General features: G+C 46.6%; 1 protein-coding gene across 2 annotated transcripts in view; it reads left to right on the forward strand.

The window, feature by feature from the left end:
• The window catches only part of MSRA (methionine sulfoxide reductase A), a 295929-nt gene that overhangs the window by 191452 nt on the left and 86716 nt on the right, over positions 1-17761 (forward strand). For both annotated transcript variants that reach the window (XM_066594899.1, XM_066594903.1), the window contains exon 5: positions 1790-1894. In XM_066594899.1, the coding sequence (XP_066450996.1) occupies positions 1790-1894 (105 nt within the window). The remainder of the gene's footprint in view (positions 1-1789; positions 1895-17761) is intronic.

Genomic DNA, 17761 nt, shown 5'->3' on the forward strand with positions numbered 1-17761 from the left:
GTACAATGACATCACGGTGTCCAATGTGACATCACTGTGTATATTATCTCTGTACTATGACGTCATTGTACAGAGATACTATACACAGTGATGACACATTGGACACCGTGATGTCATAGTACAGAAATAATATACACAGTGATGGCATATTGGACACCGTGATGTCATAGTACAGGAATAATGTACACAGTGATGTCACATTGGACACCGTCATGTCATAGTACATAGAGAAAATACACAGTGATGGCACATTGGACACCATGATGTCACAGTACAGAGATAATATACACAGTGATGGCACATTGGACACCGTGATGTCACAGTACAGAGATAATATACACAGTGATGTCACATTGGATACCGTGATGTCATAGTACAGATATAATATACACAGTGATGGCACATTGGACACCGTGATGTCACAGTACAGAGATAATATACACAGTGATGTCACATTGGATACCGTGATGTCATAGTACAGATATAATATACACAGTGATGTCACATTGGATACCGTGATGTCATAGTACAGATATAATATACACAGTGATGGCACATTGGACACCGTGATGTCATAGTACAGAGATAATATACACAGTGATGGCACAGTGGACACAATGATATCACAGGTCAGGAATAGTAAACACAATTATGTCCTAATAGACTCTGTGATACCACAGTAGATGATTAATAACCAATGATGTAACAATGCACACAGTGCTGTCGCAGTACAGAGATAATAATCAGTGATGTCATAGTACAGAGATAATATACACAGTGATGGCACATTGGACACCGTGATGTCATAGTACAGAGATAATATACACAGTGATGGCACAATGTACATAATGATATCACAGGTCAGGAATAATAAATACAATGATGTAATGGTACAGGAATAGTAAACACAATTATGTCCTAATAGACTCTGTGATACCAAAGTAGATGATTAATAACCAATGATGTCACAATGCACACAGTGCTGTCGCAGTACAGAGATAATAACCAGTGATATAGATAGTTCATAAGCAGTGATGTCACAGTACATGGGTAATAAGCATAGTGATGTCACAGTACAGGGGAAATAAACAGTGATGTCACAGTACAGGGGAAATAAACAGTGATGTCAAAGTACAATGATAATAAACACAGTCATGTCACAGTATAGGGGTAATAAACACAATGATGTCACAGTACAGATGTAATAAACACAGTGATGTCACAATACATGGGGTAATAAACACAATGATGCCACAGTACAGAGATGATAAGCACAGTGATGTCACAGTACAGAGATAATAAGCACAGTGATGTCACAGTACAGGGGAAATAAACAGTGATGTCAAAGTACAATGATAATAAACACATTCATGTCACAGTATAGGGGTAATAAACACAATGATGTCACAGTACAGATGTAATAAACACAGTGATGTCACAATACATGGGGTAATAAACACAGTGATGTCACAGTACATGGGGTAATAAACACGTGATGTCACAGTACATGGGGTAATAAACACAGTGATATCACAGTACAGGGATAATAAACACAGTGATGTCACAGCTCAGGGGATAATAAGCACAGTGATGTCACAGTACAGGGGTAATAAACCAATATATACTCTGTGAGCTTTTTTCCTTGATAATTAGTCCTTGAACTTATTGTTTCTATCTGGTTACATTTTAGTTGACAGCCAAGATATGTTCATTTTGGCTCAGACATGACTGGATTGGAGGATGTGCTCCGGATAACGTTGGGTGACTCCTTTTCATTTTCTCCTTCCAGGAAGAACAGGGCATGCAGAAGTGGTTCGAGTGGTCTATGAGCCAGAGAATATCACCTATGACAAATTACTGAAGGTCTTCTGGGAGAGTCATGACCCAACACAAGGTACAGCCAGCAGGAAAGGATCTTCATGGAGTCTGGTGCTTCATGTGAGAGGAGAACCTCAATACCACAATGCACGATTGTCAATAGGCAGAGCTGTTACCACAAGGACTCCGGCTTCTCCATGTTTATGTGACTTAAACACCATATAAATGAAAGGTTCTGCAACTAATAGACAGAGTTTTAATTCCTCACCATTTTCAAGGCATTCATTTGCTGTCAGTGAATGAAAACACTATCATTTCTGTTCAGAGGCCACAAACCCCTATAGATCTAGTCCTGCTCTCAGCTGACAAGTAAATATGATTGTACCCAGTCTGTTCCGTGCTCTGTGAGCCAAACACATCAGCACTATTGGCTAAATCCCCGCTGGTGTGCTACAATGTATCAATCTTCAGTGTAGGATGTTGAGCTCACAGAGCATTGTCTAGACTCCATACACTTATATCCGCTTCTCAGCTGAGAGCAGGACTACTTATGTACAACATATTAATCTGAAGTCAGGGCTGTTAATACAAAATTGTGTAAGCTGGATACAGTTGTATCCACTTCTCAGCTGAGAGCAGGACAACATATGTACAATGTATCAGTCTGGAGTCTGGGCTGTTGAGCTCACAGAGCGTTGTCTACACTGGGTATAACTGTATCCACTTCTCAGCTGAGAATAAGTCTAGCAATGTACAATGTATCAGTCGGGAAATTGAGCTCACAGAACATTGTCTACATTGAATGCAATTGAATCCACTTCTGAGCTGAGAGGAGGGTGAACTATGTACACGTTATCAGTCTGGAGTCCGGGCTGTTGAGCTCACAACATCACATGAATGAAAGCATCGCAATTGTGAAGGTAACCATTGAAAATGGTTATTTTCATAATTCTGCGTTTTTACTCACTCTCGCGTTGCTCGAAAATCGCGCATTTTTATTCGCCAGTGTGAAGAAGCCCTAAGTGTTCATTTTCCCTGCAGCACCCCTACTGGTAAGATGATGCATTAAACTGTGCCTATTGAAATCAGTGTGTAAACCTGGACAGGGCAGGTCCTTCAGAGACAGACGCTCTTTATCGCCACTCTCCACTCCACAGGACTCCCTCTATTAAAGGGATTGGGCCAAGTTGGCATCCCTAGCCCATTGGCCCAAACCTGCACAAGGGCCCCATGTCTGCAAATACTGTGTCAAAAGTGCAGGAGCCCCAGGTTTGCACCTCTGCAGTCACGCCGTCCGCTGTGATTTGTTTTCTTGCCATTGCCAGCGAACTCACCCTTCACAGTTTTACTATCCTGCTCTGATGTCCCCCGCTCCTGTGTTTGCGGTGAAATGGCGCATGCATATTTGTGCCGGTCATGTGTGGAGTTAAGCATTCTGCTGTTGTGCAGATGAGGCGACTAAGAAGCACCAAGCGCACACACGGTATATACCGTATATGGAAACAGCACAGGCCCTTTAACACATTGATGTCATAGGGCAGTGATGGTGAACCTTTTAGAGACCGAGTGCCCAAACTGTAACCCAAAACCCACTTATTTATCACAAAGTGCCAACATGTCAGGGGGCGGGGCTTATCACGACGTATGATTTTACCCCCATCGTTCTAAGAAGGACAGGGCCGCTTCAAAATAGACCGGGTGCAGCTTTGGACTGCTTTTTGGATGGGGAAATACTGCAGAATGTCCTCAGCGGAAACTTCTGTGGAAAATTCTGCAGCATTTCCACATCCAAAAAGCTGTCAAAATCTGCACCCGGTCTATTCTGAAAGAGCCCTGCCCATTTCCACCACCTGTAAACATACCCCAGCGGTAATAGTGACATCCCCCAGAGCGGCCCCCATGGTAATAGTGACATCCCCAGAGCGGCCCCCACGGTAATGGTGACATCCCCAGAGTGGCCCCCAGTATAATAGTGACATCCCCCAGAGCGGCTCCCATGGTAATAGTGACATCCCCCAGAGTGCCCCCCAGTATAATAGTGACATCCCCCAGAGTGCCCCCCAGTATAATAGTGACATCCCCCAGAGTGCCCCCCAGTATAATAGTGACATCCCCCAGAGTGCCCCCCAGTATAATAGTGACATCCCCCAGAGTGCCCCCCAGTATAATAGTGACATCCCCCAGAGTGCCCCCCAGTATAATAGTGACATCCCCCAGAGTGCCCCCCAGTATAATAGTGACATCCCCCAGAGTGGCCCCCAGTATAATAGTGACATCCCCCAGAGTGGCCCCCAGTATAATAGTGACATCCCCCAGAGTGGCCCCCAGTATAATAGTGACATCCCCCAGAGTGGCCCCCAGTATAATAGTGACATCCCACAGAGCGGCCCCCAGTATAATAGTGACATCCCCTAGAGTGCCCCCCAGTATAATAGTGACATACCCCAGAGCGGCCCCCAGTATAATAGTGACATCCCACAGAGCGGCCCCCAGTATAATAGTGACATCCCCCAGAGTGGCCCCTAGTATAATAGTGATATCCCCCAGAGTGGCCCCTAGTATAATAGTGATATCCCCCAGAGTGGCCCCTAGTATAATACTGATATCCCCCAGAGTGGCCCCCAGTGTAATAGTGACATCCCCCAGAGCAGCTCCCACGGTAATAGTGACATCCCCCAGAGTGGCCCCCAGTATAATAGTGACATCCCCCAGAGTGGCCCCCAGTATAATAGTGACATCCCCCAGAGTGGCCCCCAGTATAATAGTGACATCCCCCAGAGTGGCCCACAGTATAATAGTGACATCCTACAGAGCGGCTCTCACGGTAATAGTGACATCCCCAGAGTGCCCCCCAGTATAATAGTGACATCCCCCAGAGTGCCCCCCAGTATAATAGTGACATCCCCCAGAGCGCCCCCCAGTATAATAGTGACATCCCCCAGAGTGCCCCCCAGTATAATAGTGACATACCCCAGAGCGGCCCCCAGTATAATAGTGACATCCCACAGAGCGGCCCCCAGTATAATAGTGACATCCCCCAAAGTGGCCCCCAGTATAATAGTGACATCCCCCAGAGTGGCCCCCAGTATAATAGTGACATCCTACAGAGCGGCTCCCACGGTAATAGTGACATCCCCAGAGTGCCCCCCAGTATAATAGTGACATCCCCCAGAGTGCCCCCCAGTATAATAGTGACATCCCCCAGAGCGCACCCCAGTATAATAGTGACATCCCCCAGAGCGCCCCCCAGTATATTAGTGACATCCCCCAGAGCGCCCCCCAGTATAATAGTGACATCCCCCAGTGCGCCCCCCAGTATAATAGTGACATCCCCCAGTGCGCCCCCCAGTATAATAGTGACATCCCCCAGAGTGCCCCCCAGTATAATAGTGACATCCGCCAGAGTGCCCCCCAGTATAAGTGACATCCCCCAGAGTGCCCCCCAGTATAAGTGACATCCCCCAGAGTGCCCCCCAGTATAATAGTGACATCCCCCAGAGTGCCCCCCAGTATAATAGTGACATCCCCCAGAGTGCCCCCCAGTATAATAGTGACATCCCCCAGAGTGCCCCCCAGTATAATAGTGACATCCCCCAGAGTGCCCCCCAGTATAATAGTGACATCCCCCAGAGTGCCCCCCAGTATAATAGTGACATCCCCCAGAGTGCCCCCCAGTATAATAGTGACATCCCCCAGAGTGCCCCCCAGTATAATAGTGACATCCCCCAGAGTGCCCCCCAGTATAATAGTGACATCCCCCAGAGTGCCCCCCAGTATAATAGTGACATCCCCCAGAGTGCCCCCCAGTATAATAGTGACATCCCCCAGAGTGCCCCCCAGTATAATAGTGACATCCGCCAGAGTGCCCCCCAGTATAATAGTGACATCCGCCAGAGTGCCCCCCAGTATAATAGTGACATCCGCCAGAGTGCCCCCCAGTATAATAGTGACATCCGCCAGAGTGCCCCCCAGTATAATAGTGACATCCGCCAGAGTGCCCCCCAGTATAATAGTGACATCCGCCAGAGTGCCCCCCAGTATAATAGTGACATCCGCCAGAGTGCCCCCCAGTATAATAGTGACATCCGCCAGAGTGCCCCCCAGTATAATAGTGACATCCGCCAGAGTGCCCCCCAGTATAATAGTGACATCCGCCAGAGTGCCCCCCAGTATAATAGTGACATCCGCCAGAGTGCCCCCCAGTATAATAGTGACATCCGCCAGAGTGCCCCCCAGTATAATAGTGACATCCGCCAGAGTGCCCCCCAGTATAATAGTGACATCCGCCAGAGTGCCCCCCAGTATAATAGTGACATCCGCCAGAGTGCCCCCCAGTATAATAGTGACATCCGCCAGAGTGCCCCCCAGTATAATAGTGACATCCGCCAGAGTGCCCCCCAGTATAATAGTGACATCCGCCAGAGTGCCCCCCAGTATAATAGTGACATCCGCCAGAGTGCCCCCCAGTATAATAGTGACATCCGCCAGAGTGCCCCCCAGTATAATAGTGACATCCGCCAGAGTGCCCCCCAGTATAATAGTGACATCCGCCAGAGTGCCCCCCAGTATAATAGTGACATCCGCCAGAGTGCCCCCCAGTATAATAGTGACATCCGCCAGAGTGCCCCCCAGTATAATAGTGACATCCCCCAGAGTGCCCCCCAGTATAATAGTGACATCCCCCAGAGTGCCCCCCAGTATAATAGTGACATCCCCCAGAGTGCCCCCCAGTATAATAGTGACATCCCCCAGAGTGCCCCCCAGTATAATAGTGACATCCCCCAGAGTGCCCCCCAGTATAATAGTGACATCCCCCAGAGTGCCCCCCAGTATAATAGTGACATCCCCCAGAGTGCCCCCCAGTATAATAGTGACATCCCCCAGAGTGCCCCCCAGTATAATAGTGACATCCCCCAGAGTGCCCCCCAGTATAATAGTGACATCCCCCAGAGTGCCCCCCAGTATAATAGTGACACCCCCCAGAGTGCCCCCCAGTATAATAGTGACACCCCCCAGAGTGCCCCCCAGTATAATAGTGACACCCCCCAGAGTGCCCCCCAGTATAATAGTGACATCCCCCAGAGTGCCCCCCAGTATAATAGTGACATCCCCCAGAGTGCCCCCCAGTATAATAGTGACATCCCCCAGAGTGCCCCCCAGTATAATAGTGACATCCCCCAGAGTGCCCCCCAGTATAATAGTGACATCCCCCAGAGTGCCCCCCAGTATAATAGTGACATCCCCCAGAGTGCCCCCCAGTATAATAGTGACATCCCCCAGAGTGCCCCCCAGTATAATAGTGACATCCCCCAGAGTGCCCCCCAGTATAATAGTGACATCCCCCAGAGTGCCCCCCAGTATAATAGTGACATCCCCCAGAGTGCCCCCCAGTATAATAGTGACATCCCCCAGAGTGCCCCCCAGTATAATAGTGACATCCCCCAGAGTGCCCCCCAGTATAATAGTGACATCCCCCAGAGTGCCCCCCAGTATAATAGTGACAACCCCCAGAGTGCCCCCCAGTATAATAGTGACATCCCCCACAGCGGCCCCCAGTATAATAGTGACATCCCCCACAGCGGCCCCCAGTATAATAGTGACATCCCATAGAGCGGCCCCCAGTATAATAGTGACATCCCCCAGAGCGGCCCCCAGTATAATAGTGACATCCCCCAGAGCGGCCCCCAGTATAATAGTGACATCCCCCAGAGCGGCCCCCAGTATAATAGTGACATCCCCCAGAGCGGCCCCCAGTATAATAGTGACATCCCCCAGAGCGCCCCCCAGTATAATAGTGACATCCCCCAGAGCGCCCCCCAGTATAATAGTGACATCCCCCAGAGCGCCCCCCAGTATAATAGTGACATCCGCCAGAGTGCCCCCCAGTATAATAGTGACATCCGCCAGAGTGCCCCCCAGTATAATAGTGACATCCGCCAGAGTGCCCCCCAGTATAATAGTGACATCCGCCAGAGTGCCCCCCAGTATAATAGTGACATCCGCCAGAGTGCCCCCCAGTATAATAGTGACATCCGCCAGAGTGCCCCCCAGTATAATAGTGACATCCGCCAGAGTGCCCCCCAGTATAATAGTGACATCCGCCAGAGTGCCCCCCAGTATAATAGTGACATCCGCCAGAGTGCCCCCCAGTATAATAGTGACATCCCCCAGAGTGCCCCCCAGTATAATAGTGACATCCCCCAGAGTGCCCCCCAGTATAATAGTGACATCCCCCAGAGTGCCCCCCAGTATAATAGTGACATCCCCCAGAGTGCCCCCCAGTATAATAGTGACATCCCCCAGAGTGCCCCCCAGTATAATAGTGACATCCCCCAGAGTGCCCCCCAGTATAATAGTGACATCCCCCAGAGTGCCCCCCAGTATAATAGTGACATCCCCCAGAGTGCCCCCCAGTATAATAGTGACATCCCCCAGAGTGCCCCCCAGTATAATAGTGACATCCCCCAGAGTGCCCCCCAGTATAATAGTGACACCCCCCAGAGTGCCCCCCAGTATAATAGTGACACCCCCCAGAGTGCCCCCCAGTATAATAGTGACATCCCCCAGAGTGCCCCCCAGTATAATAGTGACATCCCCCAGAGTGCCCCCCAGTATAATAGTGACATCCCCCAGAGTGCCCCCCAGTATAATAGTGACATCCCCCAGAGTGCCCCCCAGTATAATAGTGACATCCCCCAGAGTGCCCCCCAGTATAATAGTGACATCCCCCAGAGTGCCCCCCAGTATAATAGTGACATCCCCCAGAGTGCCCCCCAGTATAATAGTGACATCCCCCAGAGTGCCCCCCAGTATAATAGTGACATCCCCCAGAGTGCCCCCCAGTATAATAGTGACATCCCCCAGAGTGCCCCCCAGTATAATAGTGACAACCCCCAGAGTGCCCCCCAGTATAATAGTGACATCCCCCAGAGTGGCCCCCTAGTATAATAGTGACATCCCCCAGAGTGGCCCCCAGTATAATAGTGACATCCCCCAGAGTGGCCCCCAGTATAATAGTGACATCCCCCAGAGTGCCCCCCAGTATAATAGTGACATCCCCCACAGTGCCCCCCAGTATAATAGTGACATCCCCCACAGCGGCCCCCAGTATAATAGTGACATCCCCCAGAGCGGCCCCCAGTATAATAGTGACATCCCCAGAGCGGCCCCCGCGGTAATAGTGACATCCCAAAGCGGCCCCCGCGGTAATAGTGACATCCCACAGTGGCCCCCAGTATAATGGTGACATTCCACAGCGGCCCCCAGGAGTATTTGTGCAACCCCCCCCCACACACACACAGTGGCCCCCAGCAGTGACAGTGCCTCCCTGAGACCCATATACTTACCCCCTCCTCCTCATAGAAGCTCTGCTGTTCCTCTGCCCAACGTGCCGCCAGCAGGTGCACACTGTGCCGTCAGTGTGCTGCTGGACGCCTCCTCCCCCTGCTCTCACGGAACCTAAGTGGAGACGTCAGTGGAGACGTCACAGTGTGTACCGGGATCAGCGCCGCTACCAGCGCAGTGAGTGAATACTGGCAGGGGAGCCGCATCCCCTGCCGGTTTTCACTTCTAACGTGGGGAGCGACCGGCGGCGTTGCGTGCCAGCAGGGTGGGCTTTGCGTGCTGCCTCTGGCATGTGTGCCATAGGTTCGCCACGACTGATATATGCTCTCTAGTGGCAGCATTTGTATGGAGCCGGTCCAGGAGCCACGCCTGCTCCATACACAGCATGTATGGCTGTGTTTGATAGCTGATTCCTGCCCGCAACAGCCGGGATAAGCATTCACGCTGATCACAGCTGTTAACCATTTAAATGCCACGGTCCATTCTAATAGAAGCATTTAAATAGGAGTTCAGAGATCCCAAATGACCCCCGTCCCCACGATGAAATCAGGAGGGGCTCTTCCACCGTGGTAGCCCAGAGCAATCTGAAGGCCCAGGGCTTCCATGTATTTCTGCCTATTAAGTTAAGCTTGTGGCGTTTCTTAATACAATACGGTTAAAACGATCGAGCAATCACAAATTCAAGTACCCTGTGTTGGGGCTAGAAAAAAAAGTTAAGAGGAAGTGGAAAAAAGTTTTTATTATTGGAAAAAAAATAAAGGATATTAAAAGTAAAAAAAAAAAAAAGCCTTTTCCCATATCTATAATTAAAGGGGTTGTCCCGCGGCAGCAAGTGGGGTTCAGCACTTCTGTATGGCCATATTAATGCACTTTGTAATGTACATTGTGCATTAATTATGAGCCATACAGAAGTTATTCACTTACCTGTTCCGTTGCTAGCGTCCCCGTCTCCATGGTGCCGTCTAATTTCAGCGTCTAATCGCCCGATTAGATGCGCTTGCGCAGTCCGGTCTTCTCCCTTCTGAATGGGGCCGCTTGTGCCGGAGAGCTGGTCCTCGTAGCTCCGCCCCGTCACGTGTGCCGATTCCAGCCAATCAGGAGGCTGGAATCGGCAATGGAACGCACAGAGCCCACGGTGCACCATGGGAGAAGACCTGCGGTCCACCGTGGGTGAAGATCCCGGCGGCCATCTTCGCAAGGTAAGTAAGAAGTCACCGGAGCGCGGGGATTCGGGTAAGTACTATGCGGTTTGTTTTTTTTTTAAACCCCTGCATCGGGTTTGTCTCGCGCCGAACGGGGGGGCTATTGAAAAAAAACAAAAACCCATTTCGGCGTGGGACAACCCCTTTAAAGAAACTCAGAACAAAAAAGCTAAACTTATTTGGTACCCCCACATCTGCAAAAGTACGAGCGATCACAATAATGCATTATTTACCCCACGCAGGGAGCGTCACCAGGATTCCGCTTTTTTGGTCACCTCGTCTCCAAGATAGCATGTAGTGAAGTGCAATCAAAAAGTTCTATGTACTATAATATGGTCCAACCGCAGAACATTCCACCCAACATGAGCCCTTACACCACCCCATCGACAGGAAGTTAAAACAGTTATGGTGGTCAGAATGGCGCCAAATTCGTTTTTTTACTATTTCACGCCGCTTAAAATATTAGTAGAAGTGCTTGAGTACATTGTATGGTACATTACAGAATACCATTGGAAAGTACAACACACCCCGCAAAAACAACCTTCAGACAGTTACATCCATGGAAATAGAAGAGTTAGGACTTTTTCGAAAGTGGGGAGGAAAAAAGGGTTCCGTCCTCAAGGAGTTAAACTTTTCAGATGTGCTCATATGAAGCCTTATACTGCCCATTGGGGGCGCTCACCAGGTCTTCTGTAGGAAGAGAGAACGACAAGGGAGAAAGAAGTAGGAAAGAGGAGCCATAATGGGGTCACTGCGGGATGGTCACCAAGGGATGGAGACATGGCGGAGACAAGTCAGGCAGCAAAGATCCCTGTTAGTTACTGTAGTCTTACATGTGGGGGTGTAATCACCCAAGATGGCACTGGCTGGCATTGGCTGCTGGGGGTTCATTTAACGACCCTTCATTTACTTCCAAGAGAGACAAACAAAGGGCTGGGAGATGGGAAGAGGGAGAAGCCAAAGTGATACAAATGGGCAGGGCCAAGCATTGGCCAAGATAAGAGGTGTGGAAACATTAGGGTGGTCTTTAGATGGGACTGTAGGGCTCGTAGGCGCCTGGGAGCCGTCCCTCAAAGATGATCCTTCCTGTGCTTTCATACAGGAATGATAATCGCTCTCTGAATTTAGGCAAAGCAAGCAGGGACTCTACTGGCCACCCACTCGCCTCCATTCTAAGTAATAGGCAGTCATTCACGATTGCCTGACTACATGGGCCGACAGTCGCTTGGTTTTTATGCTTGCATAAACTGAAGGGCCATGTTTACACTTAAAGGAGATGTCCCGAGGCAGCAAGTGGGTCTATACACTTCTGCATGGCCATAATAATGCACTTTGTAATGTACATTGTGCATTAATTATGAGCCATACAGAAGTTATAAAAAGTTTTATACTTACCTGCTCCGTTGCTAGCGTCCTCGTCTCCATGGTGCCGACTAATTTTCGCCCTCCGATGGCCAAATTAGCCGCGCTTGCGCAGTCCGGGTCTTCTGCTTTCTTCTATGGAGCCGCTCGTGCCAGAGAGCGGCTCCGTGTAGCTCCGCCCCGTCACGTGCCGATTCCAGCCAATCAGGAGGCTGGAATCGGCAGTGGACCGCACAGAAGAGCTGCGGTCCACGAAGGTAGAAGATCCCGGCGGCCATCTTCAGCGGTAAGTATTGAAGTCACCGGACCGCCGGGATTCAGGTAAGCGCTGTGCGGGTGGTTTTTTTAACCCCTGCATCGGGGTTGTCTCGCGCCGAACGGGGGGGGGGTTTAAAAAAAAAAAAACCCGTTTCGGCGCGGGACATCTCCTTTAACGATTATTGTTCAGCTTTGCATAAGCCAACAAGTAATTAAACGATAATCGCTCCATGTAGAAGGGCCCTTAGGCTCATCTCCCATTCCCACCCTGTAGCATCCTACATCTTTGTAGCTTCTGTAGTACAGTGACTTGTACAGTACTTTTCGCTTCTACCTTGAATAGGTAAAATGTGAGGTGGAATCGTGACACTATACCAGAACAAGGCAAATCGAGATGTAGCCGTCCTATCAGAGCGACAGTGCTGTAACCTGTGGAGAGGGCCATGTAGTAACTTAGGCTGGAGTCCTTGGGCGAATGTTAAGCCAGCAGCTGTGCAGGTGATACGGAAGTCAGCGGGCAGACTGATGAGTGGTAAGTGGGTTATGTGGCATACAATTACTGCCTGGTGGAGACTTTATGCTCAATGGGGGGCTGACCACTGGGACCCCCACTTATCCTGAGAACAGGAGTCCAGACAGTCCCCACCTGAGTGGAGCATATGTGTCACTGGTCCATTCATTTCAATAATCGTGTCGGAAATTGAACATGGGCGCACAGCCATGATTGGCGTTGTCTTGACCTCAACGGAGCAGCAGGGATCATGCGCATTCTCTGCTCCGTTCATGCAGGGACCACCAGGGCCACCATTCTTGGGCTCTTAGCTGTCGGAGCCCCACCAATCATGGTTATCCCCTACCCTGTGCATAGGGGATAACTTTACATTTTGATAAGCCCCTTTAACCCTTGATAAGTCAGTAATGCTGCACCTGCAGTCTTATGAGGCCTCCTGGAATAACCACGTTCCTGCTCTCGGCCAGTACTATGGGGATTATATTACTGGTATATTTGGACCCTATTCCACTTTTGCTCCAAGCAATCTTCGCTATGTATCAGCACAAGGTAGTCGCCGGTGGGGCAGGAGATTGGGAAGATGAATGGCGTCCCGGTACCCTAGATTCTGTCCCATCAAGTCTTCATTATCAGCAGACCCTTCTTCGAGGACCATACTGTTTTTAGCTGATGCATGAAGCATCCGTCATCTCCATATAATTAGACCTTGGAAATTACACTGCATCGCTAATGAGCAGATGTGGTTTTCTTTTCCTTGTAAAGAACAGCTGCACTCGCATGAGAAACCGCGGCGCCTCCATCCTGTCACTGCAGCGTCTACGGCGCAATCATGTCCTTTCACCGTGCAGAGCCGGATTGTGATACCTGCTCTATCATTAAGGGGAGTAGTAATAAAATGGAGGAGTTTACCATGTCAGCCAATTGTGTGGCTGCTGCTTTTCTAGACATAATCTGCCCTTCCAGAAATCCATTTCGATTGGTCGTGAGCTTCTTGGTATAGGTGTTATGGAGCATGCTGGTATAACCTGGGTATCTCCTGTAAATAATTATATATGTACAGCTGGTATGACCTGGGTATCTCCTGTATATAATTCTACATGTACAGCTGGTATAACCTGGGTATCTCCTGTATATAATTATATATGTACAGCTGGTATAAGTTATACATCTCCTGTATATAGTGATATGGAGCATGCTGGTATAACCTGAGTATCTCCTGTATATAATTATATATGTACAGCTGGTATAAGTTATACATCTCCTGTATATAGTGATATGGAGCATGCTGGTATAACCTGGGTATCTCCTGTATATAATTATATATGTACAGCTGGTATAACCTGGGTATCTCCTGTGTATAATTATACATGTACAGCTGGTATAACCTGGGTATCTACTGTATATAATTATACATGTACAGCTGGTATAACCTGGGTATCTCCTGTATATAATTATACATGTACAGCTGGTATAACCTGGGTATCTCCTGTATATAATTATACATGTACAGCTGGTATAACCTGGGTATCTCCTGTATATAATTATACATGTACAGCTGGTATAACCTGGGTATCTCCTGTATATAATTATACATGTACAGCTGGTATAACCTGGGTATCTCCTGTATATAATTATACATGTACAGCTGGTATAACCTGGGTATCTCCTGTATATAATTATACATGTACAGCTGGTATAACCTGGGTATCTCCTGTATATAATTATACATGTACAGCTGGTATAACCTGGGTATCTCCTGTATATAATTATACATGTACAGCTGGTATAACCTGGGTATCTCCTGTATATAATTATACATGTACAGCTGGTATAACCTGGGTATCTCCTGTATATAATTATACATGTACAGCTGGTATAACCTGGGTATCTCCTGTATATAATTATACATGTACAGCTGGTATAACCTGGGTATCTCCTGTATATAATTATACATGTACAGCTGGTATAACCTGGGTATCTCCTGTATATAATTATACATGTACAGCTGGTATAACCTGGGTATCTCCTGTATATAATTATACATGTACAGCTGGTATAACCTGGGTATCTCCTGTATATAATTATACATGTACAGCTGGTATAACCTGGGTATCTCCTGTATATAATTATACATGTACAGCTGGTATAACCTGGGTATCTCCTGTATATAATTATACATGTACAGCTGGTATAACCTGGGTATCTCCTGTATATAATTATACATGTACAGCTGGTATAACCTGGGTATCTCCTGTATATAATTATACATGTACAGCTGGTATAACCTGGGTATCTCCTGTATATAATTATACATGTACAGCTGGTATAACCTGGGTATCTCCTGTATATAATTATACATGTACAGCTGGTATAACCTGGGTATCTCCTGTATATAATTATACATGTACAGCTGGTATAACCTGGGTATCTCCTGTATATAATTATACATGTACAGCTGGTATAACCTGGGTATCTCCTGTATATAATTATACATGTACAGCTGGTATAACCTGGGTATCTCCTGTATATAATTATACATGTACAGCTGGTATAACCTGGGTATCTCCTGTATATAATTATACATGTACAGCTGGTATAACCTGGGTATCTCCTGTATATAATTATACATGTACAGCTGGTATAACCTGGGTATCTCCTGTATATAATTATACATGTACAGCTGGTATAACCTGGGTATCTCCTGTATATAATTATACATGTACAGCTGGTATAACCTGGGTATCTCCTGTATATAATTATACATGTACAGCTGGTATAACCTGGGTATCTCCTGTATATAATTATACATGTACAGCTGGTATAACCTGGGTATCTCCTGTATATAATTATACATGTACAGCTGGTATAACCTGGGTATCTCCTGTATATAATTATACATGTACAGCTGGTATAACCTGGGTATCTCCTGTATATAATTATACATGTACAGCTGGTATAACCTGGGTATCTCCTGTATATAATTATACATGTACAGCTGGTATAACCTGGGTATCTCCTGTATATAATTATACATGTACAGCTGGTATAACCTGGGTATCTCCTGTATATAATTATACATGTACAGCTGGTATAACCTGGGTATCTCCTGTATATAATTATACATGTACAGCTGGTATAACCTGGGTATCTCCTGTATATAATTATACATGTACAGCTGGTATAACCTGGGTATCTCCTGTATATAATTATACATGTACAGCTGGTATAACCTGGGTATCTCCTGTATATAATTATACATGTACAGCTGGTATAACCTGGGTATCTCCTGTATATAATTATACATGTACAGCTGGTATAACCTGGGTATCTCCTGTATATAATTATACATGTACAGCTGGTATAACCTGGGTATCTCCTGTATATAATTATACATGTACAGCTGGTATAACCTGGGTATCTCCTGTATATAATTATACATGTACAGCTGGTATAACCTGGGTATCTCCTGTATATAATTATACATGTACAGCTGGTATAACCTGGGTATCTCCTGTATATAATTATACATGTACAGCTGGTATAACCTGGGTATCTCCTGTATATAATTATACATGTACAGCTGGTATAACCTGGGTATCTCCTGTATATAATTATACATGTACAGCTGGTATAACCTGGGTATCTCCTGTATATAATTATACATGTACAGCTGGTATAACCTGGGTATCTCCTGTATATAATTATACATGTACAGCTGGTATAACCTGGGTATCTCCTGTATATAATTATACATGTACAGCTGGTATAACCTGGGTATCTCCTGTATATAATTATACATGTACAGCTGGTATAACCTGGGTATCTCCTGTATATAATTATACATGTACAGCTGGTATAACCTGGGTATCTCCTGTATATAATTATACATGTACAGCTGGTATAACCTGGGTATCTCCTGTATATAATTATACATGTACAGCTGGTATAACCTGGGTATCTCCTGTATATAATTATACATGTACAGCTGGTATAACCTGGGTATCTCCTGTATATAATTATATATGTACAGCTGGTATAACCTGGGTATCTCCTGTATATAATTATATATGTACAGCTGGTATAACCTGGGTGGGTATAATAATAATAATAAACTTTATTTGTATAGCGCCAATATATTCCGCAGCGCTTACCTCCTGTATATAATTATACATGTACAGCTGATACAACCTGGGTATCTCCTGTATATAATTATATATGTACAGCTGGTATAAGTTATGCATCTCCTGTATATAGTGATATGGAGCATGCTGGTATAACCTGGGTATCTCCTGTATATAATTATATATGTACAGCTGGTATAACCTGGGTATCTCCTGTATATAATTATACATGTACAGCTGGTATAAGTTATACATCTCCCTGTATATAGTGATTTGGAGCATGCTGGTATAACCTGGGTATCTCCTGTATATAATTATAAATGTACAGCTGGTATAAGTTATACATCTCCCTGTATATAGTGATTTGGAGCATGCTGGTATAACCTGGGTATCTCCTGTATATAATTATAAATGTACAGATGGTATAAATTACATCTTTCTGTATATAGTGATTTGGACCATGCTGGTATAACCTGGGTATTTCCTGTATATAGTGATATGGACCATGCTGGTACAACCTGGGTATTTCCTGTATATAATTATGTACTGCATGACCTGGGCACCCGGAATCTTCTCCTGACTGCAGTTCCTGTCCTCGGAGTCCTATAAATGTTCCCGCACTTAGTTTGTGTTACTTTTTATCTGTCCTTTGTATCTGCTCCCGGTGATTGTTGCACGCTGCAGCTCCTCCGTAATTTCACTTAAACCCCAACTATATTTGTAAAGTGTAATAACAAGGTTTGTGGCTCTCGTTCTGCATCTGAGCTGCAGTCCTTCCTTTTATCATCATCCAAAGGCATTTTTTTTTTTGCTTTGTGCAATTGTGGAGACAATAAGAGGCATCTTTTGGTAGAGCGCCGGGCTTTTCATGTTCTCTTTCATCAGTGCCAGCGGATAATCTCTCGCGTATGCTTCCAAATAGCTCCACTCTCGAGGCTTTATGTCCCTATCTATACGGCCTATTTTGTGGGGAATTATATATAGAAATCTCATAATTGTGCGCTGATGAGATAGCCACCTTGTAAAGTATCTCGCTGCGTGCAGTTGTTGGTTGCTGCCAAGTTCATTAACTATGTAGATCATCTGTAGGCAATTTTTAGCTTCTCCAATCTTGGTGGACTTATAGCTTTCGCTGCATCTTCTCA

The sequence above is a fragment of the Eleutherodactylus coqui genome, chromosome 1 (assembly GCF_035609145.1).
Source record: "Eleutherodactylus coqui strain aEleCoq1 chromosome 1, aEleCoq1.hap1, whole genome shotgun sequence".
Classification (NCBI taxonomy): Eukaryota; Metazoa; Chordata; class Amphibia; order Anura; family Eleutherodactylidae; genus Eleutherodactylus; species Eleutherodactylus coqui.